Below are 27993 nucleotides of genomic sequence, written 5' to 3' on the forward strand. Positions count from 1 at the left end.
TTTTCTTCAATTTGGCAATCAACTATTGATACGTTAAATATGATAAAATATTATTGTAGAATATAAACCATGTTACCTGCTTCAAATCCTTTCTGTAATGGATAATAATAATGATGATGTTGGGTTACATGTGAAAGGTGTGTTTTAAATATGAGTGGAAAATTAAACCAATGATTAGTAGTAGTAGGTTCAAATTATTTCAGGTTTTGTTAGTTTTGGCCAAGTTAGAAGGATTAATATTTTTTGTATCGTCACACCTTTACTTACAGGTTTAACAGGCTTTAACTCAACATGATCCTGGTAGTAGGAGTGTGTATCAAGTCCACCTATGAAATCAACTGAAAATATAACATAGCCCAATATGAATAAGTGTGTAAATAAAAATACACATACTACTAAATGTTTAATGTAGAATACATTAAGAATAAGGTTAAGACAATATCTGTTTACCACAAAATGGAAAAATGTTTATTTAATATAAATGACTCCTAGAAATATTGTCAGTGATCCAAAAATGGGGGAATTTTAAGAAACACACAAAGAACCAGGACTCTCAGTGTCTGAAAAGTCAGTTGTTATTGGTTTCAGTAAAAAATAAAGCAATATTAAATAACATGGGATTAAAAGTAATGTGTTTGTCCGTAGTCATACACACATGCCCTTTCTCCCTGTGTATGGAAAGATATACTTTCTCTTCTTTTTGCCAGAATCCATTTTTTTTCCTTAGGAATATTTATTGTGTCATCAGGAAGGCCTTTAAGAAGCCACATAATCCGTTTCCATGCCTTTTGTTCTCAAGCTATCCGTGAGAAATGGACGTCTGCCTTTGTAAAGGTTTCATTTCCTCCCTGATAGCGTGATACTTGTCTGTGTAGACTACTAGTCATTATAATATTCTTTCCAGTTTCTTTGTTTTGATCAAGGTCTCAATCTTTTGTCTCCCAATTCTAACATGCATGGATGATCTTTGTTTCTCCTGTTCTATGGTTCATTAAAAATATTAATTACTTTACACCAAGCTTTGGTTGTATCATAACACTCTAGCATTAACAGATACACAGGCATATAGGAACACTGGACTCTCAGGAGTGTGTATGCATGCGTGTGTGTGTTTGCAGGTACACAGTATACAAATACTGTATAGTATTCCCAGCTCAAGACAGCATTTCAGTGAACTGTGATTTAGAGAGAGATGAATTAGCCTAGAAGTTCTACTGAAGCCTTGACTAGCTGTAGCCATTCTTTCCAATCCCCTGACTTGCTCTAGTCTCTTACCTCCTTTGCAAAGCTTGAAACGGGGCTGGGACAAGCAGGGTTTCACCAGCTCATTGTGTAGACATGAGCTTTGGAGGCCTGTAGGGTACCCAGCAACCAGAAGGCAGGGGATCAGGCAATCCCCCTGAGACTAGAGGAGCCTGAGGACTATTCTTTTCCTACCAGGTCACATATGTTACCTGGACTTAACCTTAATGAGAGAAGCAGTGAGAAGGGTGTCAGTCTGAGACACTGAAAATATTTCCCCCCTGGAGAGTGAGCAGTGCCTAAAGAGATCATTTAAACAGTCATATTGCACTATGTATTTATCAGACTAGATATTTAATCAAATATCTTCTCCCCTATGCTACCGAACGATGGGTGGGAGTTTGGAAGGAAAATCACATTGATTGAAAATTGGATGACCAGATAATTTACAGGGCACGTCTGGAAGTTAAAGAGGGTGTGAAACATACACAAAATTATAAATATATACATTTGTGAATAAAATGGTTCAGTTGAAAATTGTATTCAAAATTAAATTATTTATAAAATAAAAACAACACATGACATATATATTAAAGCAAAATAAAAAGCATATTTCTTTTATAGTAATCATATGAACACTAAAAGGTAATGCTAACAGAATAATTATTTTTGGTATAAATTATGTACTCTTCAGTCTTTTGTCTCTAATATATCATGTCACTGGTATTTTATTAAGAATATACATATGTATGTATATATAACAGTTTTATTATTTTTATTGTTTTTATTTATTTACAACATTCTCCAAAGTTTCTTTGTATGGTTGGTAAATCTGGAATTGTTGACATTTTAATTTACTCTGTAAAGCATAGTATTTTTATGGAGGAAGTATTCTCCCCATAGGTGCTGGTAAATGCCCAGCAAGTTTGTTAAATGGAGGGTATATGTAATGTATTTTAACCCAAATATTTTCTCAGGTACTTTCATTTTGCCTCCATACAGAGTATCTTTCACTGGTAAAAATTTTGTAAGACAAAACCCATAAATTATCTATTTATGATTCTTTTCACTAAATATAGATGCTGCAAAATTTTAAGGCTTCTCAAATCAACTTCTTTTCATTCTGATGCAGAATTTACATTCATCCAATTGAAAACAGGAGTTCCATCAAAAAAGTCTTTTCTCAAGTCAAGATATTTCAAAGAAATATTATAAAATTAACTCTTGTAAACATTTGAATCCTCATTATTTAATTTATGCTCTTTTGCTTTTGTGAGGATACGTTTTGTGAGGGTACATTTCAGTGTTTTCTATAATCTTTCAATTACTGCAATTTACTAAAAGCTTGGAAAGCTGATTTTTGGGGTGTTTTGTTGAATAATCAATTTAAGTTTTCAATTGATCTTGAATGTAATGCAACTCACATGTAGAAGATTCATTCATAAAAATACTCACAACCATTGTAAGAAACTTAGATTGATTTACAAAGTAGTTCTTCAAAGACTGAAATATAATTCTAACTCAGGTTGATGAAGGGAAGAAAAGAGACTGTATTCTGTCACCGAAGTTCTTTTTTTTTTTTTTTTTTTTTTTTTTTTTTTTTTTTTTTTTTTTTTTTTTTTTGAGACAGAGTGTCGCTTTGTTGCCTAGGCTAGAGTGAGTGCCGTGGCGTCAGCCTAGCTCACAGCAACCTCAAACGCCTGGGCTTAAGCAATCCTACTGCCTCAGCCTCCCGAGTAGCTGGGACTACAGGCATGCGCCACCATGCCCGGCTAATTTTTTTTTCTATATATATTTTAGTTGGCCAGATAATTTCTTTCTATTTTTAGTAGAGACGAGGTCTCGCTCATTGCTCAGGCTGGTCTTGAACTCCTGACCTTTAGCGATCCACCCGCCTCGGCCTCCCAGAGTGCTAGGATTACAGGCGTGAGCCACCGCGCCCGGCCCGAAGTTCTTTTTATTGTCAACATCAGCCTCATCACAAAAACATTCTAGTTTATTTACTGTAAACATGTGTATTTACATATGTACAGAAATTTCAAAAACATTTAGGATTTTTATTTTCACTGTAAAAATATTGAGGCTTTATTGGGATGCAGTTTTAAGTTTCCTGTGCACCTGAATTCCAAATATATTTCAGCTTCTCATGTTTTCTAACTTAGTAAGAATACTTTGTTTTTGTTCTTTTTTTAAATCGTATGTTGTGCTCCACCAAAGTTTGGATTTGTATTACTTCCACAAAATAAATAATTTTATCTTTAATGTTTACTTCTTAATTGAATTGCCACCACATTTAAATCAATACCAAGAGTTTTGTCTTGGACAGAATGAACATCAAAGAGGTTTACGTTGATTCTACGAATTTAATTTAAAAATATTAACTCATTATTGAAAATAAATTAACCGGTGTTCTGTTGAAAGTATCTGATGAACTGATATAATACAGGTTTTATAAACTGGTATATAAAATTGATGTCATTATTTTAACTGAGAAATTCTTCTACTAATGGATAAACGCATTCACCTGCACTTCTAGTGCTCTCCACTGACCCCATGGGCTATGGTGGGGTCGGGGATAGTGGCTGGAAGGGGCTGCAGCTTGCTGTGCTTCTCCCACCTCCTCCTGAGGCTGGAAGGTATTAGCCAACTCCACCACCCCATCCAAATACCTATCTTTATCAGTAATCAGCCTGTGAGCTGCCCCTGAAAGGAAGTTGCTAGTTATGCTGCCTCTTTTAAGTTCTGGGGAAAAGAGAGTAGTGTTAGTGTTTTTCTTACAAGTTTAACCTTACATTAAAAGGAGGATTCTAGAAAGAAAAAAAAAAAAAAGGAGAATTTTGTTTGTTGCTCATGCATCTCAAAACATTGTCTACTTACCCATTCTAGATTCTCTTAATGCAACTATTAATAATAATATTTCATTGACAACTGAAAAATCTAGGACAAAGTCTAAACGAGGTAAGATGCCAGGGCAACTTGCATAAGCAGGGACTGTTTCCACCGTACTAGGATGATGTGTTCACTGCAGTCAATGGCGCTGTGAATGAGCTATGCTTTCTCTGCGTATCAGAATCCTAGTGTGGTGTAATTTTGCAAACCTCAAGAAATAAAATATCACAGAAAGGTAAAACAAATTATCAAGATTCTAGAACTAGACAAGACTACAAAAAAAAAAAAAATTGAACTCTTAAGGAGGACTCATTGAAAAATAGGTAATACAGAAACTGAAAACATCTCACAGCAATGAGGCTTTTTGACAACGGAAGCCTACAAGTCTACAAGATGATGCTGTTTTCATATTAAAAAGATAGTGTGCTGGCTGGGCACGGTGGCTTACGCCTGTAATCCTAGCCTTTTGGGAGGCTCAGGAGGGAGGATGGTTTGAGGCCAAGAGTTCAAAACCAGCCTGAGCAACACAGCGAGACCCTTGTCTCTATAAAAACTAGAAAAACTAGCTGGTAATGGTAACACATGTCTGTAGTCCCAGCTGCTCAGAAGGCTGAGGTGAGAGGATTGCTTGAGTCCAGGAGTTCAAGAGTTCGAGGCTGCAGTGAGCTATGATTAGGTTACTGCACTCCAGACTGGGTGACAGAGTGGGACCCCATCCTCCCCCCCCAAAAAATTGTTATGCATGTACCAAATGTACCAACACTTTCAATATGCTAGAGTGGGATGATAGTTCAAGTAAAGGGGTAAATTGAAGTAGACACAGAGGCCAAGTTTACAAATTCTGAAATCCTTTTTTGTTAATTACGTAAAATGCTTCAAAAACGATGGGAAAAAAAAAAAAAAAAAAAAGACCTAACAAAAGACTTGAAAACAAGTCAGTAGAAGAGCACTTCAGCTTTTAGTTATGTTTGCAGAAAGGCAGTCATATTCCACTGATAAGAAAATAAAGCAACCATGCCTTTTAAAATTCACTTTCATGAAAAAGATAAGGGGAGAAAAGATGCTGAATTAAGTCATTTCTTCGGTGAAAATAAGAGGATGAATTTCAATGAAACACGAGAAGGAATAGAAGAGGCACGGACAGGTTTTCAAAGGTACTAGAAAGGAAAGTTAGAATGGAAACATCCCACGAAACCTGTTGCTGTAACAGCAAGAACTCTATACAAGGATCTTTAGCAGAAGAGATGGACAGCCAAAAGGAAGCAATGTCGGTCCTACAAGGCAGTGAAGTTAAATTCTGTGTACTTTGGTTATTAGAGCCTAGAAGTGTGAAAAAAAATGAGCACAATTAAGAGTTGGCATCAACTATCCAGAAAAGTTAGCTATGCACAGTATCGCTGTCTACACTCGTTCTCGGAAACTGAGGTGTTATCATCAAAGATCCCGTGGGGAGAGCCCGCAGCCAGGAAACCCCTTTGTCTGCAGTCCTTTCAAGCATACGTCTTGTGCCAACTTCCATCAGCACAGCCAAGCAACTTCTTGGAAGAAAGAACCTTACTTGTAACAGAGTATCTTTGCGATAATTCACTCTAGTCATGGCCAATTCCTGACAAGGACTCTCACCGAACAGGAGGAATTACAGAGCTACTCTAGGTTTATAGTAACATCTTACCGCATAAATACAGATTTGTTTTCCACTTGTAAAAGATGCACAACCAATTGCAAGCTTTCTACTTGTCTATGGGACACTTCAGGTCATAAATGAAGCTTCCATTGGATACTTCAGTGCTACTGACTCAATTCCCCGCTCAGCCATTGCAAACTTGACTGACTTTACACAGAAGCAAAGGAGAATTTAAGGCGATTGGTACTCCCTCATTCTCTGCTGTTGTTTAGGAGACAACATGTGTGAGGTGGCTGGTTTTCAACCCGGAAGGTTCATATGAGAAATAATTTACTACATGTTATGTGAAGTTGAAGATCCAACCCTTCGGGGGCTATGGGAAGAGTCCCCCTCAGCTCGGAGAATTTCCCTGTGCTTCTCAGAGGCAGTCTAAGGGCTAATGTTTCCCTGCTTTTATGGAAATGCTTCTTGTGCTGACTGTAAATCCAGAATCGATACATGCATCGTCCTCTGTGGGCTGGACTCTATTTCCCTCCACATCGATGCACATCCTTTTGGATTTTCAGGATTCTTCTGAGCTAAAAGCTCAGAACATGTACATGAAGATGTGAACTAACAGGATTAATTGCATTTTCAAATTGGACAAGTATACTTTGCTTTTATCTTTGAAAAGTTAGTTTTAAGTCATAAAACATCTCTAATATACAGAAAAACATAGAATACAAAATAACAGACACCTGAGTTCCCACCAGTAGGATTAAACAGATGCTAACATTTTGCCATATTTTCTTCAAATTTCTTTTTATTTTAAGAAATACAAAGTCACAGATATAGGTAAAACTCTTTCCTCCATCTTCTTGTCTTGGTTTTACATATCAAGCAGACCTCGTTTTGAATTCCAGCTCTACCACTTACTAGCTTAGAGACTGTGGGCAAATTATTTAACCTCTAAGTGGCTCACGTGGACAAGTTGCTCGTTCTAGTTATCTATTGCTGCACAACAAATCACCCCATAATAGTGGCTTAAAACAATAATCATCATTTATTTTGCTCCTGAACTGACATATTTGAGTGGAGTTCAGCAGAAAAGGTTTATTTCTGCTCCATGCAGCGTTAGTGGGGGCACCTTATGGGAGGCTGGAGGAGCAGCTTCCGCGGTGGCTCATTCACACGGCTGGCGAGTTGGTGCTGGTTTTTGGCTGCTTGCTTAGCTGGGGCTGAGAGCTAGAGACCTTGTTGCTCCCCACACAGGCCTGTCTCCACGTGGCCTGGGCTTCCTTGCAAAATGGTAGTTGGGTCCCAAGGGCCAACGACCTAAGAGAGCCAGGTAGAAGCTGTGTCACCTTTTATGACCTAGCCTGAAAAATCACTCAGAGTCACTTCCATCAAACTCTATTAGTCAGGATAGTTGCCAAGCCTGACTGAGTTCAAGAGGAGGGAACAAAACTCTACTTTTTTTTTTTTTTTTTTTTGAGACAGAGTCTCACTTTGTTGCCCAGGCTAGAGTGAGTGCTGTGGCGTTAGCCCAGCTCACAGCAACCTCAAACTCCTGAGCTTAAGCGATCCTACCACCTCAGCCTCCCGAGTAGTTGGGACTACAGGCATGCACCACCATGCCCGGCTAATTTTTTCTATATATATTTTTAGGTGTCCATATAATTTCTTTCTATTTTTAGTAGAGACGGGGTCTCGCTCTTGCTCAGGCTGGTCTCGAACTCCTGAGCTCAAACGATCCGCCCACCTCGGCCTCTCAGAGTACTAGGATTACAGGCGTGAGCCACTGCACCCGGCCAAAACTCTACTTCTTGATGGGGAAATTAGAAAGGAAATATTGTTGTGACCATTTTTAGAAACTAAATTCTTCCATAGTGGCTAAATAGTGACTTCCAATGGGTTTACCATGAAGCTTAATACAAACATGTGTGTAGCACATAATATGGTATCTAGCTTGTCCTTGGTAGGAGCTCAAATATATTAATTTTCTTCTCTTTCTTCACCAGAATTAAAAATTTTGATCTTTGATTTATGTTTATTTCCCTAAAGCAAATGTCACAGCACCATGGAAGTGCTAGGCACCCAGCAAGTGTTCACTGTACGAATGAAGGAAGGGAGAGGAAGGAAAATTGCAAGGTTTCAACAGCATATAGCCATGGCTCTTATTATTTTTAGTATCACAGACCTCTTTTATAATCTTATAAAACTTATGGAAACCCTTTGTTAGAAAAGTGCACATGTCTATATCCATTAAATGATTATCATATTATTTCGTGGAGTTCACAGCTCATTGCATTTATGGACTCCAGGTGAAGAAACTCAGATTTAGAGTTTTGCCTTTAACTTTGATACACTTAAAGCTGAAACGTGCCATTTCTAGTGGGCACTCAAGCTGCCATTTATGTTCCTGGTTTAACTACATTCACCAAATAACCAGAATGCAGGTGTTTTGTTTCTGCTCCGGCTGTGTTGCGTGCTGCCTTGTCACCGAATTGAGGAACACAGAGCCCCTGCAACATGGCATTTAACTCAGAGAAAAGAACTCAGGGAGATGAGGACCAATTAACATATTTATTCTGAGCTTGCTTTCCATCTTTGTTCCTGCTCTGTAGGTATTAGGCCTTTCTAGTAAGCATTTATTTTACAAGTTGCCAAGTCCAGCAATAAAGTCTTAAGGAAGCATTGCCCAGGCCTTGAAGAACTCCCATATTGGAGCCATTACATTGTGATTTACTTGTTCTGTGATATGAATTCATAAGAAAAAAGCTGGGGAAGAGGCTTGCCATCAACTTAGTGCACACAGAGAGGCCCTTAAAAGACTGCAAAGAGGATTTTGCAGCACCCCACGGGTAATGAGGGCTTTTAGGAGAGGCCAGTTATTTCAGAGGTAGCTGGCAACTAAACTCTGCTGGTGTTACTAGGGAACAGCCACTCTGCAACGTCACTGCTTCTGCTGTTGTTTCGTGTCTGAAGAGTCTGAGCGTGCAGAAGGCACGACCTGCTGTGTCAAACCTCAGCTGTGGTCAGGGCTGCTCACAACACACCAAGCCGCCTCAGAAGTGTCATGATGGTCTGCTGGCGCAATGGACTCGACGGTGCTCTAGAACATTGTTGATGCCCAGAGAGAGGGGTTGGAGCTGTGCTGCCACCTGCCTGAAATAACTTTGTAACTTTTAAGTGCTGTCCAAACAGGCAGGTGACACCCAGGTGCCAGCCTTATGGCTATTCTTTGTTGTTCTTTTCGTGATTTAAGAAGTTTAAAATCTCTTCCACCTTTCAGAAGGCATGTGAAACTGAAGAAGGGAAGCACATGGGACCCACGAGATGCTCAACGATAAGTCAGCTCCAGCTGGAAGAGTGGAGTATACAGCCCCAGAGGTGGCACTGTCCGAATCAGAGCTTTCCAACATTTTTACCTCTTCCTGCTTGGTTATGGCTGTGCAAAATGGACTCTTCTCACTCCATCTTGTCCCGCTCAGTCTTAGGTACTGATATGGAGAAATGATATAGTTCAGTTGTCCTTGAAGGCAATTTGGTCTGTGAACACTGAGAACAATCACTGCGAGGCTGGAGGGTCTGGACGCAACCCCAGTCCTGTCTGGGATCCCTGCTCTTCCTCCCCCTGGGGATGGAAAGGTGAGGCAAACTGCGAGATGGGTGCTCCAGAGAATGTAAGACCTCCCAGATGCTGTGTAGGCATGCAGAGTGGTCAGTGTCAAGAGCCTTAATTCCAAAATTTATGTGCCTTGAAGAAGTACCTGTGGCCATTCTGGATCTTGGTTCTCTCATCCCCTTCCACAATTGTCTTCTTTTCCCGTAGCAATGACATGCATTTATCTCAGCCATCTGGAATCTTACCTTGGTGCATCACCCTGGGGGCAAAAGCCTTCAGGGCACCAGATAAAAGGGCAGTTTTAATTTTCTATGATGATGTTGATAAAGTAATAGCTACTAAATACAAAGTAGGTGGTTTTCAATTTTTGGCTTCCAAAAAAAAAAAAAAAAAAATTGAAGAAGAACCTAACTGATTTATCATCTAGTAGTACTTTAAAAATAATTTTTTGATAATAAGACAGTTATGTATTTTTTTGGCATATATCTCAGCTACTTTATCTACAATGTCAATCCTCTGCACATGTCCTATCTCCTTCTGTTTTGTTTTTTCTCTTTTATATTTATCACTATTTGCCATGGTATATTGTATACTTTACTTAAAAAATTTCATTTGTTGTCAGACTCCCTCACTATTATTTAAACTTTATGAGGCAAGAGTTTTTGTCTGATCTTATGTGTTTTGTTCCCTGCTATGTCCCCAGCACCTAGAACAGTGCCTAGTATAAAGTAGGTCCTCAAAAATATTTGGAGAAGGAAGGAATTTAAAAAAATTGAGTGACATTGCTCTAAAAAAAATTTTTCCCATTCTCACATTTTTTCTTCGAACAAGATTTCTATACATAAACAATAGCACCAAATATTGGAAGTACTTGAGGTAGCCTATCTCATCCTAGCAATAACTAATATTTATCCATGAATGCATGACCTAATTGAAACAAAGCTTCTCCATCTGTTTCATTAAGAGGTGCCTTTTAAATAAATATTTCTTTTTTATGTTTAGGACTTATTCATCAAGATTTGTAATACATTTATGTTTGCTCCATCATGTTGATAGCCAATAACTGCAATTATAACTTCATCCAGATAAAAACTTAAACACTTAAAAATTTCCGGATTACAGGGAAAAATTAAATTTTTATTCATGGGAATAAATCTAAAAAGATTTGCAAGCCCTGTACACTGACTACAACAAAATGTAATTGAGAAAAATTAAAGATGTCTTAAATAAATGGAAGAACACGAGACATTAGTGGATTGTGAAACTCAGTATTTTCAAGATACCAATTGATCTGTAGAACAATTAACCTACGAAGTCAAAGAAAGCCCATTAAAAATTTCAGCAGTTTAATAAAAATGCTGATTCTAAAATTTATGTGAAAAGGCAAAGACAATCTTGAAAAGGAACAAGGTTGAAGAACTACCGGATATCAAGACTTTATTCCAAATAAGTTTTAGTAATTAAGAGAGTATGTTATTTGTACAAGAAGAAATGAAGCATAACAGAATTAAAGAATAGACCTACTCGATTTATGGCAAAGGTGCCATCATAAGCTAACGGGGAAAGCATAGTTTATTAAATCAAGGGTTTTGGGTCAACTGAATATGTATATGGAGGAGAAAAAGAACGTTGTTTCCATGTCACATGATAAAATTTAATAGATCAAAATATGACATGCTAAATAAATAACTAAATAAAATATAATATTGGAGAATACCTTCATGGACTTGTTAGGCAAAGACTTCTTAAATGGCATGCAAAAAGCACTAACAACAAAATTCTCCAATTTAAGATTAATAACTGAACTATACAAATTAAGAACTCTATTCATGCAAAGATAACACTGAGAATGAAATTTCAATTTATAAATTTTTTTTACTGCAGAAATATATGATAGACTAAGAAAAAAGCTTTAAAGAATAAACATATTACATTAGGACAGAATTTTATGGGAGAAATGAAATGGAGATACATGTCCCAAAAGAAAATGGAATGGATTAAAATTTCAATTGTTAATTAAAGCTTGTTTAGGTACTTTTAAAATGAACAACTGTGAGTATTAAATTGCTATGGCATTTAAATTGCATGGGCTACTTTCAAAAGAGTAATGACTTAGTTTTATTATTAAAAATTGTAGTGATTTTATGCTGTGTCACTTTATCTAAGCTGGAATTATGTGTCCCAGAATTGCCTTCTGTATACAATTCTGAATGAGGGCTGGCCACAGAGACATCTGTGCGGTTGCAGAAGACAGAGGTGAAGCAGCGGTTACGATGCTCAGGAAGTTGGTATGCAGCTCCAGGTCCGCTGCAATTCACACCTGCGGTGCTGACAGCCAAGAGCAGGATGTGCATGATCACTGAGGCCACAGCTCAGTGGATGCCAACATGAAAGACAGGAAAGAAAGTGGATGTCTGCCCCTACTCTTCCCAGCCCACACCACCACATCAACCTAGCCTCAGAATCCCTCCTGTGCTCACACCTGACGTGGCTGAGAAATCACTGAGGTGGCTGAGTTTTCCTCCAAGTGACGAATGCAAAGAAGAAAGGCTAAGTCTGGTCTTTGCAAAATAATGGAAGTTACATTTTTGCTTTTTAAAAATCACACCCACATTATCTGTCTTGTGTTATATTCTCTTACATTGTATCAAGCCAGACTTTAATAATGGCAGATTCTTCTAATTTCACTGGATAGCCATATACAATTTTGTAGCTATTAAAATTAAATACAGTTTTCGTTTTTTAGTTTGGTTGTTTTCATAATTTTGTAGCATTTGAACTGGATCCTGAGAGTCTGTTATTCTAAGGACAAATTTCACATATTGACTCTTATGTGCTAAGACAATTGTTTGTGGGGAAGATTATTACTGGGTGTGTTATGAGAACTAAAAATAAAATCATAATATCCCCAACTGACTGAACAGACCTCCTCTTGGCCAAGGGGACTCCAAAGAAACCTTAAAACCTGAGTTCCTGGCTAAGACAAAATGAGAGGTCAGACACATCTCCTTACACCCCCTCCCTTTTGCAGTGTAGACACAACTGCATTGATGTTAAAACAGAGATCATAAGACTGACGGAGCAATTCTTTGTGGCAACGAGGGACCAAGTTATAAACAAGACCTAAGGCCATGCCAGACAAGGGTTGAGTCACCCACCCCTACACTTAAAGCCTAACCTATGTTCTAATTGCCACAAGGTTTTTCTTTTTCTCTAGCAACTTTACAAGCACTGGCCTCAAGATAAGCAATATTGAAACAGTTGCAGCTCACTGCCAGACCCTGACTAACTGACCCCCTGTTCCACAAGCCATAACCAGTTTTGGTTGGACAGGAGACTGATTTCAGTAACTTTCTCCTGAAAAGGGATCACCAACCATGGGCTGGCTCTGGCCATTTACAGAGACTGTGCACTTGAGTGCCCTCATGTCCCCGCTTTACCTTTTGATGTAGAGGGCCTAATGGTAATACATTTAAATGTTAAGTCTCTACCCCAACATGAACATGGGACATGTGTAACATGCGTGTTTATGCAATACACATGGGTTAGGAGCCCCTTCATGAATATTTATAGCTCTTCCTATAACCTATTGAATGTGTATACTTGGCCAACCTGCTCGGCATAAACTCCTGTCTCATGCTTTGCTCCTACAAAGTGCCTGTTTCCAGGCTCTTTCTAGCCTGTCAGGATGGCCATTCTGCAGGCTGTAACCATTTATAAGAAGTCCCCTTTCCAAATTTATAAATTTGTAATTTTTAAGTTGACAGTTATATTACATGTACCTTCCCATACCCACTTAAATTTTAGTGGGCTAGTCTATAATTTTTCTCTACGTTGTGCCAGTAATTTATATTATCACTCAATATTTAAATATGACTTCTGGTTTTAATCGAGTGAATGACCAGTGTCTGTCTGTCTCTCTCTCTCTCTTAACTTATTTACGAAGAATTTCTTGTTATCCTTGTTGGAAAGAAAGCATTACCATATGTTGGAATGCATTTGCACTGTGGCACCCAAGATATCTGGATCATATATTAGTTCCACTTCTTACAAGCTGTGTGAGTGGGAGAAATCTGTTACTGATTTTATTTAAACATTCATCTTAGTTTGACAACATGCTCCCATCAACTATTGATTTCCCAAATTTCAAAAGCTATGTTTTGTTTAGGATCCCATGATGATTTGTGAGAATTCTGACATTCTCTTCTCCCCGTTGCCCAGAACAGCGTTCTATCCTGGTGGAACGGGCACTGAGCTTGTGCCTAGTTTGGTTTTCTCATATTTGGAAGGAGTAGCTATTTGGAGGAGGGCAAGTTGATTAGTCTGCCACATTTTGAAGCCTAGAGTTTTTTTTCTCCTATGACTGGTTTTTATTCTGGAAAGGTAAGTTTTCGCATATAAAGATGTTGCTTAGGAAAGAAAAGACAGTTCAGTGGAGGCAGACTTTGTGCGGTGGAGTGTCACGTGGGAGTGCTGGCTCTCCCTCTCTCCAGGGCTATCACTGAGCGGTCCATGAGCGGGTCGGGTGCACACGCAGCCACCGGCCCAAGTGCCCACTCCACGATCTCGCTCGCTTTTTGTTTAGCATTTCACTGGCATTACTTTCATTCTCACTCTTTTTTTCCTCATAGCAGCATGAATCCTGAGGGGAGATATCTCTCTCATCTTCGTATTTCAAATCATTCTTTGTGGAGTCCCATGGAGTGGGAGAAAAAGTGACTTTTTCCAAATGTTTTAATGTTCCCATTATTCCTTTAGGTGCAGTGATGAGCTCATTCTGGTTGTTCTCTGAGGATTCCCTGGACCACGCTCACTTTCATACTCTGTCTTTGCCTGTGGAGTTGCGGAACCCGGCTGTACTGTCCCTGCAGTGGTGCATATACCATTGCTGCGGCTTCTCTCACCACTCTGTGTTGCAAGAATTGTACTGTCTTTATAAACCTGCTCATAACACACCTGCTTCCACCATTCCACCCCTCCAAACACATGTACACTTCTTAGTGTTGATTTTCTTGTATTCGGAAAAAGTAACAAGTGGTGTTTTTTTTTTTTTTTGTCTTACTTTAGTCTCCAACGTTAATAGTACATTTTCTGTTGTCTTTAAAGTTACTCAGCTCTTTTAAAGCCATACACACAGTGCTTCATTTCACTGCAGTAGATATGCCCTCACCCCCTCAGTTAATCTTTGTCAGCAGCTGGGTAATTGGATGCAGCGGCTGCGTGCAGGTAGCGACTGCAGTTGGGCTTTACTGAAGGCACTTTCAAAGTTTTGGTAAATTTGCACTTACTGTCGGTTCAAATCCGCTGGTAGCTGAAGGCCTTTGTGTCAGTATTGCTGGGCTCATTTGGAGAAAAATTTTGTTCTGGAGAAAACAGGATTGGAAAAAATCCTGAAGACACCTAGCTTTTCCATTTTTGGAGCTATCCTGCATTTTTATTTGGCCACACTTCTGGCTTTTATTCCTTTTGAGAGTCCAGATCTTTCCCATAATCAGTTCCTACTATTTCTTCCCACTTTAAAATCTTTGGTAGCATATATAATATTTAAATAATGGAATAATGAGTTTCTAAATTTTCTTTAGAGTCAATGAAGTAGACTAGAATGGCTGAGAGGAAAAATCATGTTCAAAGAGGAATGGGACTTAAAACAGTTCTGAGAATTTGTCCAAAGAGCTTTAAATAAATTCTTTTCCTACATAATATATTTTTTTCTTAGTTATCCAGTTTTTGTCCTCAATGTATTTTTATCATTCTTGTTTAAATCTAGCCAATGTTTTGCTTTGCTTTCTAAATCAAGTAACAAATACTTATTGGCTTTGAAGTCTCTCCATAATTCCTTTTTACTGTCTGCTTCCACAATTTTGGACATTTCCCCTCTGAAATATTATTTTCTTTTTTTTATAGCCCCTATTATTACTTTTGGTTCTCCCTTTCCTAGGACAATCTCCATTTAAAATGCTATTTCTTCACTGAGATCTCTCTTTTTTTCCTTCCCCCCCCCGATATCTCTTTTGTAAGTACTTTTCTCTTTCTATGAATTACTGTTCAAAGAAAATTGAATCTGATCATACCATTCCCAAAATTGAATCCATTCTTTGGCCTCACATCATCCAGCAGAGCATCCCAAATGGTGTGGCCTGAGTGGGGACAAATGTGATAAGATATTGAGTCCCCCATTCCCTGGCATGTGTGTGTGTGTGTGTGTGTGTGTGTGTGAGTGAGGCTGGGAGATGAGTAATTTATTTACCACTGGATGCCTATAAATGTTGGCCTTGCCTGTGAGTGCCAAATATGAAATAGGTTGGAAATCCCTGGTATAAACAGAGTCCAAGGTCCCTCAAAGACTGATCCACTGTTCAGTTAGGGAACAGAACATATCTAGCTCATGATTTCCTGAGTGATCCAGATTTTCCACAGGCCTTTCTGAGTATTCTATGGTTTTTCTAAGCTTTTGTGGCTTAGGATATATTTTTCCTGGTATCTAAGATGGCTCTTCTTGGTTCCCTTGCTGCTGATGTGATATTTTTCATAGAAGACCATGCTTACATTCTCTGAGCAGCCATGCTTGATGCCTTGAGACACAGCTAGCGTCTGCTTATTTTTTCTGTGCATCTGATTCACTTTACACAGACCATTATCTGCACTTTACTCTTCTGTAATTATTTACACACTTGGCTCACTTATTAGAATGTAAGATCTCCTGAGGAAAGGACCAAGTTTTACTTATCTCTATGTCCTTGGTTTAACTCAGAGAAGTCTCTCAATAACTGTTTCTTGAATGAATGAATCAATAAATCAATGAAAAATTAGCTATTTAAGCTTATTTAAAGATCTAAAATTAAACAATACATTGGACTGATCTGGACTAGAAATACTTTTGGATTTGGACAAAAAAATTTGTGAGAGAAATGCAGCCCAATCAAACATTTAAATGCCTACAAAGGTTGGCAACCTAGAGTCTGGAAAGAATACAGGATTCTATCCAGTGATATGATTAAAAGAAGCAAATGGAATGTCAACAAAGGTCTGTCAAACTAGATAGGAAGACATTAAAATGTTTTAAAGAGCTAACAAGTATAAAACCAATCAGAAAGAGACTCGTAAAAGGAGTGAAGTCTTCTCTCTACTCAAATCTAATGTCATCCAAGTCTGTGTTGTGGGCTGCTAGATTAATTACATTTGAAAGATATGGAATAAGATTTCCACTTGTTCCTACAACTATAATAAAAGAAGCTCTTTAAATTCATTAGTGGAAAGTTATACAATCCCTTGGAATTTAGGTCCTGCTTCCCAGATGAAAATTCCTGAACATGTAGCAACCTCAAGTTGTTCAAGATGCTTATTTATTGGAAAAGTGTATTTCCAATATAGGAAATTGTCTAGAGAAAGAACAAAGCAAGCCACTCTAATATAGTGTTAATACTGTTCTATAAAGTATAGATTAGGATTTTATAATCATTGGAATAATCTGTGTCTACTGAGTATGTAAAATCTTTGTAATTCTTAATATAATCAGACAGATTATGTTAGATCTGATAGATTCACCCTGTAAAACCAATTCAAAATTTTAATTGAGTAATAAAATTTCCCCTTGTGATTTGAAAGACGTGGGAAAATCTTATTGAATTTGTGTAATGTTTAAAGAAATTTGAGATTTAATTTATATATAGCTTATTTTATTAGATTTATTAGATTTGCTAGAGTAGTTTAAAAACTAGTGAATGTTTTATTTATTAGGACAAATATTTGAAGGACTTCAAAAGAATGATAATTACAATGAATTCATGAGTGCAGGTTAAAGGCTTAAGGAACTTTAAGTTGTAAATGAAACAGCTTATTTACAGGAATGTAGACTATTGAATTTAAATAGATCAAATAGGAATTGAAAGGTCAATGGAATATTATTCAACCTTAAAAAGGAATGAAATTCTGATACATGCTACAATATGGATGAAACTTGAAAACATTATTGTAAGTGAAATAAACCAGACAAAAAAGGACAAATATTAAAGGAGTTAATGTTTAATGGGTATGGAGATTCTGTTTAAGATGATGAAAAAGTTCTGGAAATAGATAGTGGTGATGGTTGGACAACATTGTGAGTGTACTTAATGTCACTGAATTGTATACTTAAAAATGTTAAAATTACATTATGTATATTTTACCACAATAAAAAGAAATCTTCCCCCAAAAAATGATTATTAAAACTTCCAAATTTATAAACTGAATACTACACATTCTATGTAGCACTTAGAGCTTAAAAAAAAGAGATTAAAAAAAATTTGTCACTTTAAGAAAGTGCATACATTGCATAAAACTCAGAGTAGATACAAAGAGAATTTTTTGTGCAAAAAAGCCCCCTCATAGACATCAGAGAATGCACAGAGACAAGTCCTGGAGCAGCTTTGGTCTCCTGTTTTCCTGCAACTTTCTCAGGAGGAAAACACAGTTATTATAAGACCCTGGTTTTGACTTTAGTAAGAGTCTTTGTTTTCCTTAAGTAAAAAAAAAAAAAAACAAAAAAACACACATTTAATTTACTTTTCCAAATAAACATGTGGGTGAATGAATAGAAAATGAGGCAAATATAGAGCAAAGGGAAAGAAAACAAAACTTAAATCCAAGCTGTGCACTTTTTCTGACATGTGAAAAACAGTGTGATTTCCATTCTTTTTGCATAGCCCTCCTGCTCAATACAGGGCTAAAAATGAAGTCCCTGGTACAATCTGCCCTTAATTCACTACTCTTTTGAGAGTCAGAAGGTCAGGAAAGCCCAGATCACCTCTTTGACCCTCAGGAGCATTTGGTATGAAGCTGCTTTCGAAGTGAAAGCCTTTGTTTTGGCTGGAAGCCTCTGCCAGGAAGTGATTCCCTGAGCACTTGCTGTTCTTTCTGCCCAGATGCTCTGCTGGCCTTTTGCCTCGGGGCTCCTTTTCATTCTTTCGTTCTTAGCTAAGATGTTATTTCCTCTAAGAGATCTTCCCGGGTGCACAGGAGGCACTGCTATGTTTGCTGCGTGCCTGAAATGTTTGACTCCCCCAGAGTGACATGGAGACTCTTGCCTGTTTCTACTCAGGGGGCTCCCCCTCTAGGAGCAGTTCCCTCATACACCCACTGGGGTACTCCTCAGGGTCTTGTGCCTCAAAGGCACTCACCACCCTATTCTCAATTTACACGGGGTCAACTTTCCTCCAAGCAATAAGTCAGAGACCTGGGCTCCTTTGGTACTGTGGCTCCACTATTTTAAACACGTGGCTTCCAGAGCTTCTATGCTGGTCTGTGTCCCACAGGCAGAAAGGGAAAGAACATGAAGATCACATGTGGAAGTTACTTAGGGGCCAGGCCTGGGACCAACAGTCTAGAATTCAAAGTCTTGGGACACCTAATTGCATGGAGGCTGGGACATAAGGGATAGCCGTGTGCCTGGGAGAAGGACAAACAAACGGATTTAGTGATTAGCCAGCCAGTCTCTGATGCAAGCCTGGACATAGATGTCACAAAATTTCTGAAGGTGATAGTAAATGAATAAGAGTTGGGAAACATTACAAGTTTTTCGGTTGATTGAACTGTGACAAAGAAAGACGTCCTTGGAATACACCGTTAACTCTCATCTAGACTTTCTGTTCTTACAATCATAGGAGAAATGAGGAAAAATGTGGATAAAATAGAAAAGCTAGTTAGGTATGACTTAGGCACAATTTGTAATTAATTTACTTTGCACCTCATGCAACTTAGAAGGAGAGACAAATGCTTTTACCAAATCACCCCTACTTTTTTCATGTTGGCATTTAAGTCATGTGAATACTTCCTAATACCTCATTTCGGTTCCAGTTTCAAATATTGCTCCCAAAAAGAACACTAAATTAATATTTTTTCTTGGTCGGTAAAGTACTTAGTATAAAGAGCATGAAGACGAGTGTTCCATATATACCTTTTATTGCTGGTTACTTCTATGACATTTCTTCAAAGGAATTATAAAATCAGATCTCCATGAACTATTAAATATTTGGTCCAAGACTACAGCTCTTGAGAATATTATGTGTCAATTTGTTATCTAAAAAGGATAAACATCTCTTCCATTGTCTAATCTTACTTTAAAATGCTTCTGTTTTATTGTTTGATCTTACTTAAAATTCTTTAGTATAACAGTGTGAGTATAAGCTACAATGTATACTAGGGATGGCTGGTTAACATTTTAAGGACTTAATGATAAATCGTCACTTCAAAAGTAGCTGGAACAAGTGCTTCAAAATTTGCTACCTATGTCTGCATCAGAAATCTCCTTAATTTGCATAAGAATTTTAGAAATAATTTGTTTTCAATAGATGCATACTAGGTGTACATAGTTTTGGGGTACATGTGATAATACATTTGTATAATTTGTAAAGATCAAACCAGTGTCACCTGAAATTACTGTGGAGAGTAAAATCCGAGCTTTTTAACACTGAGCCACAGCTGTGCCCCCCGGCCACTTTTTGTGACCAGAGCAGCACCCATGAATGCTCATGCGGAGTGGCTGTGTGTGTTCTAGGGGTCAACACCGTCACCACCTTGGTGGAGAATAAGAAGGCTCAGCTGGTGGTGATCGCACATGACGTGGATCCCATCGAGCTGGTTGTCTTCCTGCCTGCGCTGTGTCGGAAGATGGGGGTCCCTTACTGCATTATCAAGGGGAAGGCTAGGCTGGGGTGTCTGGTCCACAGGAAGACCTGCACTACCGTCGCTTTCACGCAGGTTAACTCTGAAGACAAAGGAGCTCTGGCTAAGCTGGTGGAAGCCATCAGGACCAACTACAACGACAGATACGACGAGATCCGTCGTCACTGGGGAGGCAACGTCCTGGGTCCGAAATCTGTGGCTCGCATCACCAAGCTGGAGAAGGCAAAGGCTAAGGAACTTGCCACTAAACTGGGCTAAATGTACACTGTTGTCTCCTGTACATAAAAATAATAAAAGTCGTCCTCCAGCCAGCGAAAAAAAAAAAAAAAAAAAAAAAAGATCAAACCAGTGTACTTGGGCTATCCATTGCCTTAAATATTTGTCTTTTCGTTATGCCAGAAACATAAGAATTATTCTCTTCTAGCTATTTTAAAATGTACAATAGATTATGGTAAACTATAGTCACCTTACTGATCTATCATACACTAGGTCCTAAGAGATAATTTTTAGTTGGTAAAATACATGCTGTTCAAGAGATGGGATTGCCTGGAAGCCCAGAAGAGAGAATGCTCAAGGAGGGAGCAGTCGACGGTGACTGAAGCCATCAATTCTAATGAACCTTGATAAGATCTCAGAGAACTGGACAATTAGGAGGTCCCTGCTGGCCTCTGAGACAGCATTTTTGGTGATGACATAGGACAGAGGCCTGACAGCAGTTGATGAGAGTGAATGAGGTTGAGGACGTGAGTGCTGTCAGTCTGGGCCACTTTGCAGAGAAGTTTGGACATGGAGGGAAGGAGTGTGAGGGAAGGAAAATTAAATACATGCCAGCAGGGGAAACAAGGGCAATTTCTTTTTTCTTTTTCTGGTTTATGTGACTTTGTATATAAGCTAAAGGAAAAGACCCAGTGAGAAGAAGAAACTGTGTGTGTGTGTGTGTGTGTGTGTGTGTGTGTGTATGTGTGTGTGGAAGGGTGGGGATGGAGAGAGAGAGAGAGAGAGAATAAGAGAATCATTAAGGGAGCAAAGTGCCTACAGATCTGGGGGGATGGACATAGATGCCACAAAAGCCGTAGGACAGAATGAAGGCCGCATTTTCCATGTCAGGAAGATGATGATCATGGGTGGACAGTAACAGACAGCTCCAGTGGGAGAAAGCCCATGGGAACTTGAGGGAGTCCATGCCCCCTGGCTTATTTTCTTTGTGACAAAATTTTAGCAATGGAGTCTCAATGCTAAGGGTGCAGGGTGGAAGAGAAGGCTGCCAGGAATCCTATCACCTCTGGGCCTTCATCGCTTATCCTGAAAACAAAGACAGGGACTCTAAGGTCTCTAAAATGGGAGTAGGGTTCTCTAAGGCACTGACAGCTCAAAGAATTTACTTTTATGGGCCCCGGAGAAAGTGCTGAACTTGGGCGGGGTGGACAGCTCACGTGAAACACGGTAGATTGCATCGGGGCCTGTGCTGCTCTCGGCATCACCAAGCAGCGCGGGGAGAAGCAGGGGCGGGGGCAGTATGCCTGCAGTGGGGCACTTAGTGGGTGGGAGAGAGGTTAGGATTGGCATATTGAATTTAGATATAAAATGGAAACACGGGGGTCCTGGCAGAACGCTGTCAGCTGCTCTTCCCCTGGGCCCCTAGATTTTACCACTAATAACCAGGATAAAACCATTGCACAGGATCCTCATAAAATCCTTACAGCCCCCTTCTTTCCCTCACTGTGCATGCAGGGTGCCATGAGGGTGTGATTTTTTTTATTTGCTACTCTGCTCTCTCATTATCACATCTGGATCCCAAAGCCCTCATCTTCCATTCTGTACCATCTGGATGGCAGATTCTTCATTCTCTCTTCTCAATTTAAGGACACGCTGCACAGCCTGGTGCTGTTGGTAACAGTGAGAACCTGAGAGCTCCGACTTGTCTGAAGCAGGGAGTAGAAAGGTGTGATTCTGCCGCCTCCGGAGCGGAGCAGGCACTTGTGTAGTCGGCTTGTTTTAGGGGTGAGACTGATGCAACACACTCCACCACTACAACTCTGGAACACAGAAGTCAGCATGTTTGGAAACAGCTCGTGAGCCGTTTGCAAATCAATGAAGGAGAAAAGGTGATGTGCCTGATCACACTTGGAGATACCCCCACCCCTGGGCGTCACCCATAGACCTGCGGTGTTACAGCTGTAGAGTGCCTTGGGAGCCCCAAAAAGGTGATGTGATTTATCAACGGTCAAGAGCTTGATATTGGCAGAGTTAGGACCACTTTCATTTAAATAATTCCTAACATCCAGTTTCAAGTGGGAACAGAAAATTAAAATGCCCTCTGAGGTACAGGAGTTGTCTGCTTGCTGGTGTCAATTTTTGGTCAAAACAGGCCATGTCTTCTCTCTGAAAAATTTCCAGATAATCTAAGTACACAATATAAGGTAACACCTTTTCTCTGGAAAATATTCAGAGAATACAAGGGCACAAACCATTTATAACTTATTCTGAATTAATCAGATTTTTTCCTTATGGAACAGGGAAGGGGAAGTTTAAACTTAAGGAGTGCAAAAAGAGACATGAGAGATAATGTAAAGGCATGGGGCATTTTCCATACTATGTATTTTGTGCAACAAATATTCACTAATTTCGTGTGATGTTCTGTATACTGAGCCAGGTCGTGATGTCGTAGGGTAGATAAGATTTGATCTTCACTCTCTGTGAGAGGGGGATGCAGTTATTAATAATTAAAAAATGAGTTGATTACAGGTTCAGAGACATGCTCAGGGGCTGCTGAGCTGTAGGGAGGAGGGTGTTTACTAGAGGAATGCTAAACAACACGTAGGAGTTGTTAGTTACTTGAAGGGAGATGCTATGGTTTCAATGCTTCTGTTCCCCCCAAATTCATATATTGAAATGTAATCACAGTGTGATGATGTTAGGAGGTGAGGTCTTTGGGAGGTGATTAGGTATGAGGGCAAAGCCCTATGCCTTCACAAAAAAGGCCCCAGAGAGCTGCCTTGTCCCCTTGGCCATGTGAGAACACAGTGAGAATACGGCCATCTGTGAACCAAGCAGTGGCCCTCACCAGACACCAAGCCTGCTGGTACCTTGACCTTAACCTTCCCAGCACAGAACTGTGCGAGGTAACTTTCTCTGTTTATGAGCTACCCAGTAGATGATATTCTATTATAACAGCCCAAAAGAACTAAGACAGGGGCGAAGATGTCTCATTTGGTGACTGGGTGTGGGAGGTGAGGGAAGAGTCAAGGAATATGTCCAAGTTTCCAGCTGTGTGAAGAGGAATCATTTATGTAAATAGAGACAGAGACTAGAAAAGGAAGGAATGGAAATCCTAATCATCCTACTGAGTCCATTTGTTCCTATGTTGATTGATTTAATACTCATTGAAAATTGTATAGGGTGCCCATTATGTCAGGCAATAGGCTTGGCCCTGGCAAATATCGTGACTTTAAAAAATTACAGTTGTGTTCAATGTTTCCAAGGAAAAAGCACAATGTGCCATGAAGTCATATAACACCATACCACAGGTACCTTAACCTAGCCTGGGGAGGGTGGGAGGAAAGTGGTCAAATTTGGGAAGAGACAGTTAAATTGAAATTTGAAGGATGTATATAAATTAGTGGGTTGACAGAGGGAAGGGCTTCTCTCAAAGGCTTGGGTGTGAAAGCACCTGGTGGATTCAGGAAAACAGAGTAGAATATAAGCCTGTAGACAGTCCCTAGTCAGGCTGAATTGTAAGAGTCCTGGTTTAGTGAGATAAGCACAGCCTGGGCTCCACCTCACCATGAGTTTGGTGCTGACTTTGAAGCTGGTTCTAGTAAAAAGGCTTCTCTATCTTGTCCCTGGGGAGCATCCCCACCTGGTTCATTGGTTTGGGTGTTTGAGTGCTTATGATATTTTTCTTGAGAAAGACTGTCTTGAGGACTGGAATCCTGTCTCTCAACCATAGCACTGTGGCTAGGATCCTATGCGGTGCTGCCTGACCTTCCCATGCGTGGGGTGGCCGAGGTCACCACCATGCTGTTCCCTACTCTCTGACCACAACTGTCCCCTTGGCCATATTTTGCAGATGAGTTCACTCCCAAATGCTTGCCTCATTCTGTGAATGCTAATACCTTCTGTGAACCTGTTTTCTCTGGGATGTCTTATCCAGTAGTTTCCAAAATCAAGCTGCTGTTCTGATGTGGTACAGGGGGGGCTTAATCCAGCACCCTATGTCTTGACCTTCAAAGTTGCTAAAAATCCATCTAATTATATTAAATACATGCAGGACCCTCCACTTGTCTCACAATTTGCAAGTGCATCAGACATCTCACTAAATTCTACACATAAGGCAGTATGATTTCATCAAACTTGATTGAGAACCTCAGGGTTTTGTAAAAATGAGTTGCTGGATCCAAAAAAATTATTTAATAATATAAACTCAGGGAACATTTCTTTATTACATGCTATGTGCAAGGCATTTTTCCTAAACTATAGGGTTACATCAGGAAACGAAACAAAGATCCTGCCCTCCTAGATCTTCTATTCCAGTGGGAAGATTAGTAATTAATTGTGTAGCTACTTGGCAGAGCCATCTTGGCACATTAGGGAAAATGTTTCAGGCTCTAAATCAGAGCTTTGGTGAGACTGATGGAGAAATCAGCTTTTAGGACAGTTACATGCAACCAATCAGACAGTTACTGAAAGAAAAGAACCGGTAGATTCTGAATGGCTTATTGGGAAAACAGGTGACGTCTTTGAAATGGTGACTGTGCTTCAGGATCACCCTTATTTAGTCTTGCACATTTCTCTTTCTTTGACTCACAACACTATCCTCTCCTCTGACCCTTGAATATCTGTACATTGCCAGGAGTGCAAAACAATGGACTGGTTTCCATCCTGAGGATCACCCAGGCCTCTGCGGCTTCCTTCCCCTAGTCTCTGACCTTGTGGTCACTTTACTTCTCTGAGGCTTCTCCACACATTATAAATCAAGGAAGGGATATTTGGATATTAACAAACTAGTCAAATTTTCTCCCATTAACTTCTCTCATAAATTCTTAGGAGGAGATAGGGTTTTTTTTTTTCTTATTTCAGCATATTGTGGGGGTATAAAAGTTTAGGTTATGTATATTGCCCTTGCCCCCGCCCCCCGAATCAGAGCTTCAAGCGTGTCCATCCCCTAGACAGTGCGCATCACACTCATTATGTATGTATACACCATCCCCTCCCTGCCCCACATCTGCCCAACACCCCGATTAATGTTATTCCTAAATGTGCTCTTAGGTGATGATCAGTGAAACCAATTTGATGGTGAGTACATGTGGTGCTTATGTTTCCATTCTTGGGATACTTCACTTAGTAGAATGGGCTCCAGCTCTATCCAGGATAATACAAGAGGTGCTATTTCACCATTGTTTCTTATAGCTGAGTAGTACTCCATGGTATACATATACCACATTTTATTAATCCACTCATGTATTGATGGGCACTTGGGTTGTTTCCACATCTTTGCAATTGTGAATTGTGCTGCTATAAACATTCGGGTGCAGATGTCTTTTTTATAGAATGTCTTTTGTTCTTTTGGGTAGATGCCCAATAATGGGATTGCTGGATCGAATGGTAGGTCTACTTTTATCTGTTTAGGGTATCTCCATACTGCTTTCCACAGAGGTTGCACTAGTTTGCCGTCCCACCAGCAGTATATGAGTGTTCTTGTCTCTCCGCATCCACGACAACATTTACTGTTTTGGGACTTTTTGATAAAGGCCATTCAGGAGGAGATAGGGTTTTAAAAAATTTTCAACTCACATCATTACTATGGTAATATGACCTTATCCTCTTAGAAGGCATTCACGGGCAAAAAGGCAAATACGTAACCACCAGCCAGCAGGGCGCCTCTAGGACAGTAGAGACATGGAACGTTTTTTCCAATAGTCATGCGTCCTTCCAGTGAAAAGTTCCTCAAAAGTACACCAGCAAAGCTATTTTGAGCTGCTCAGTGTGAAATATTGAAGCTACATTATCTTTTCAAAAACTGTTAGGGTTTTCAATATACTTTTCTCTCCCATCATTCAACATGTACAACCCAGACTAGCCTTTGTGAGCCTAAATAAACGGCCCAGTTGCAACTTGCAACCTAATACCAGAAGCAATAGCGCTGGCAACAGATCCTCTGAAAAAGCCTGGTGGTATCTACACAACACTATTTTTCAGCATATTTTGCCTTGCCTCCTCACTTCCTTGAATTAAAAACATTCTGTTTCGTAAGTCTGACTAGGTAGTAACAAGCCGGCAAGTTCATTTCAGTGGATGATTCACAAAGAAGATGTTGACAGTTTTTTATGATTATAGATTCTAAAGACCTGGTCTCTAGGGTGTCAGGGTGGCTGAGTGGTCTCAGGCACCAGACTCAAGCTCCGCTTCCCCACACCAAAGATTCCAGTCTTAAAAAGTGTTCTTAGAGATTGATAGATATATTTTAAAAAAGAAATGAAAAATGGAAGGAAGCGCTATAAACAGGCTTTTTCATTAGAACAAATGATGGAAAACATTGACCCCTCCTAGCACTCTGCCTTTTGTGAGCTTTTTATCTCATTGTCTTTGACCTGCAATCATAATTTTTATAAGAAATAGTTAGTAAAAGAGGCCGAGAGGTGACTCAGAAGATGGGTGGCTGGAAATAAATGTTTCCTCCAGCATTTATTACCCTTCGGAAACGGCCGTCTGAAAAGTTAGTCCCATAGATCCACTTCAGCAGCGCAGAGGAGAGAAGCGGTGGCTGTTATTAATTTTTAAGGCCAGCTGACAGCTTTCAGTCCAAGAACAAAGCTTAGCTTTGCGTTTTGAATAATGCAGAGATTTTCATTAGTTCAAATAGGAATCAAAATTATAAATGATATGCTGTCTGCCAGAAAACTGAAATTATATTTTCAGAATAAGGATTCCAGAAGTACACTTAGACAAATTGGAAAGCTATCAGTACTGTTTCCTTATTTTATGTGCATGTTTTGGAAAAATAATTCAAAGGACATGTCTTCCTTACAGTGGGTTGGTAATGTCACAGGCAAAGGGCAGTTCATTATTGCACCTAAAGCTAAGTGTCGGCACAAATTTTACTAGTCTACAAGATCATTGCAATTGGTTTCAGACATTACTTTTGCTCATATCTGCCTTCTGAAGACCCTGGAACAACTTAATTATATCTGCACTTTTGATTTCTACTTCTTTCAATAAAAAGATGTTAAATTACCCTCAACTGAGAACTATCAGACTAAAAGGTTTACGATTGCTTGGTTTTGGTCACATGTACTTTCTTTTGAGCACCCAAGGCTCGGTCTGACTCTAAGTATTATTTGAATTGAAGAAGTACAACTACTATATCCAGATGTCTCTCGGTAACTTAATGTATGGCCCTAATATCAAACACTAGAATTAAACCATTAATAGGATAGGCTGCTAGCAGCTGCTTCAATCCCAGTTTGATGGGTATTAAAATAGCTGATTCAGAGGTTTCTACAGAGAAACTTAAGCTAATTAAAGACATCAAAGTCAACGGAATTGCAATTATCTTCCAGTAGCAATACTATATATATATATATATATATACCGACATTATTACTCTAAAAGAAGGCTGATAGAATATTAAAAAACATCTACCCACTTAAATGAGCCTTTTATTTTGCATGTCATTTTGCATTTCCCAGTTTAACTTGACATCATAAGTCTCCAGGAAAAATATTTTATATATTTATTCTATTAGATAATAGAAGACTATTGACTAATCTGCCTTTTCTCCCACAGTAATGTAGGACTGCGCGTTGGCATCTTTAGAGAGCCTCTAACCAGTTCAGTGAGGAGGAAAAGAAAGAAGACCCTTTTTATGATACCTATCCACAAGTATATATCTTTTATAAAAGATTCAGCTGAAACTTATCAATATATCAGGGTTTTTCTGAAGTATCTATTCAACTCTAATTCCAGTAACTTC

At 39.2% G+C, this 27993-nt stretch overlaps 1 protein-coding gene, 1 non-coding gene and 1 pseudogene across 2 annotated transcripts in view; 2 read left to right on the top strand and 1 right to left on the bottom strand.

The window, feature by feature from the left end:
- Positions 1–27993, bottom strand: part of NKAIN3 (sodium/potassium transporting ATPase interacting 3) — a 313544-nt gene that overhangs the window by 9457 nt on the left and 276094 nt on the right. The window contains exon 6 of the mRNA XM_069465618.1: positions 268–338. Coding sequence (XP_069321719.1) covers positions 268–338 — 71 coding nt within the window. The remainder of the gene's footprint in view (positions 1–267; positions 339–27993) is intronic.
- LOC138381888 (large ribosomal subunit protein eL8 pseudogene) lies at positions 17445–20323 on the top strand (annotated as a pseudogene).
- On the top strand, positions 19743–19815 carry LOC138382103 (small nucleolar RNA SNORD36). Its single transcript, XR_011233266.1, has one exon. It is a non-coding gene; the product is annotated as a small nucleolar RNA SNORD36 (small nucleolar RNA).

This window comes from Eulemur rufifrons, chromosome 3 (genome assembly GCF_041146395.1).
Source record: "Eulemur rufifrons isolate Redbay chromosome 3, OSU_ERuf_1, whole genome shotgun sequence".
Taxonomy (NCBI): domain Eukaryota; kingdom Metazoa; phylum Chordata; class Mammalia; order Primates; family Lemuridae; genus Eulemur; species Eulemur rufifrons.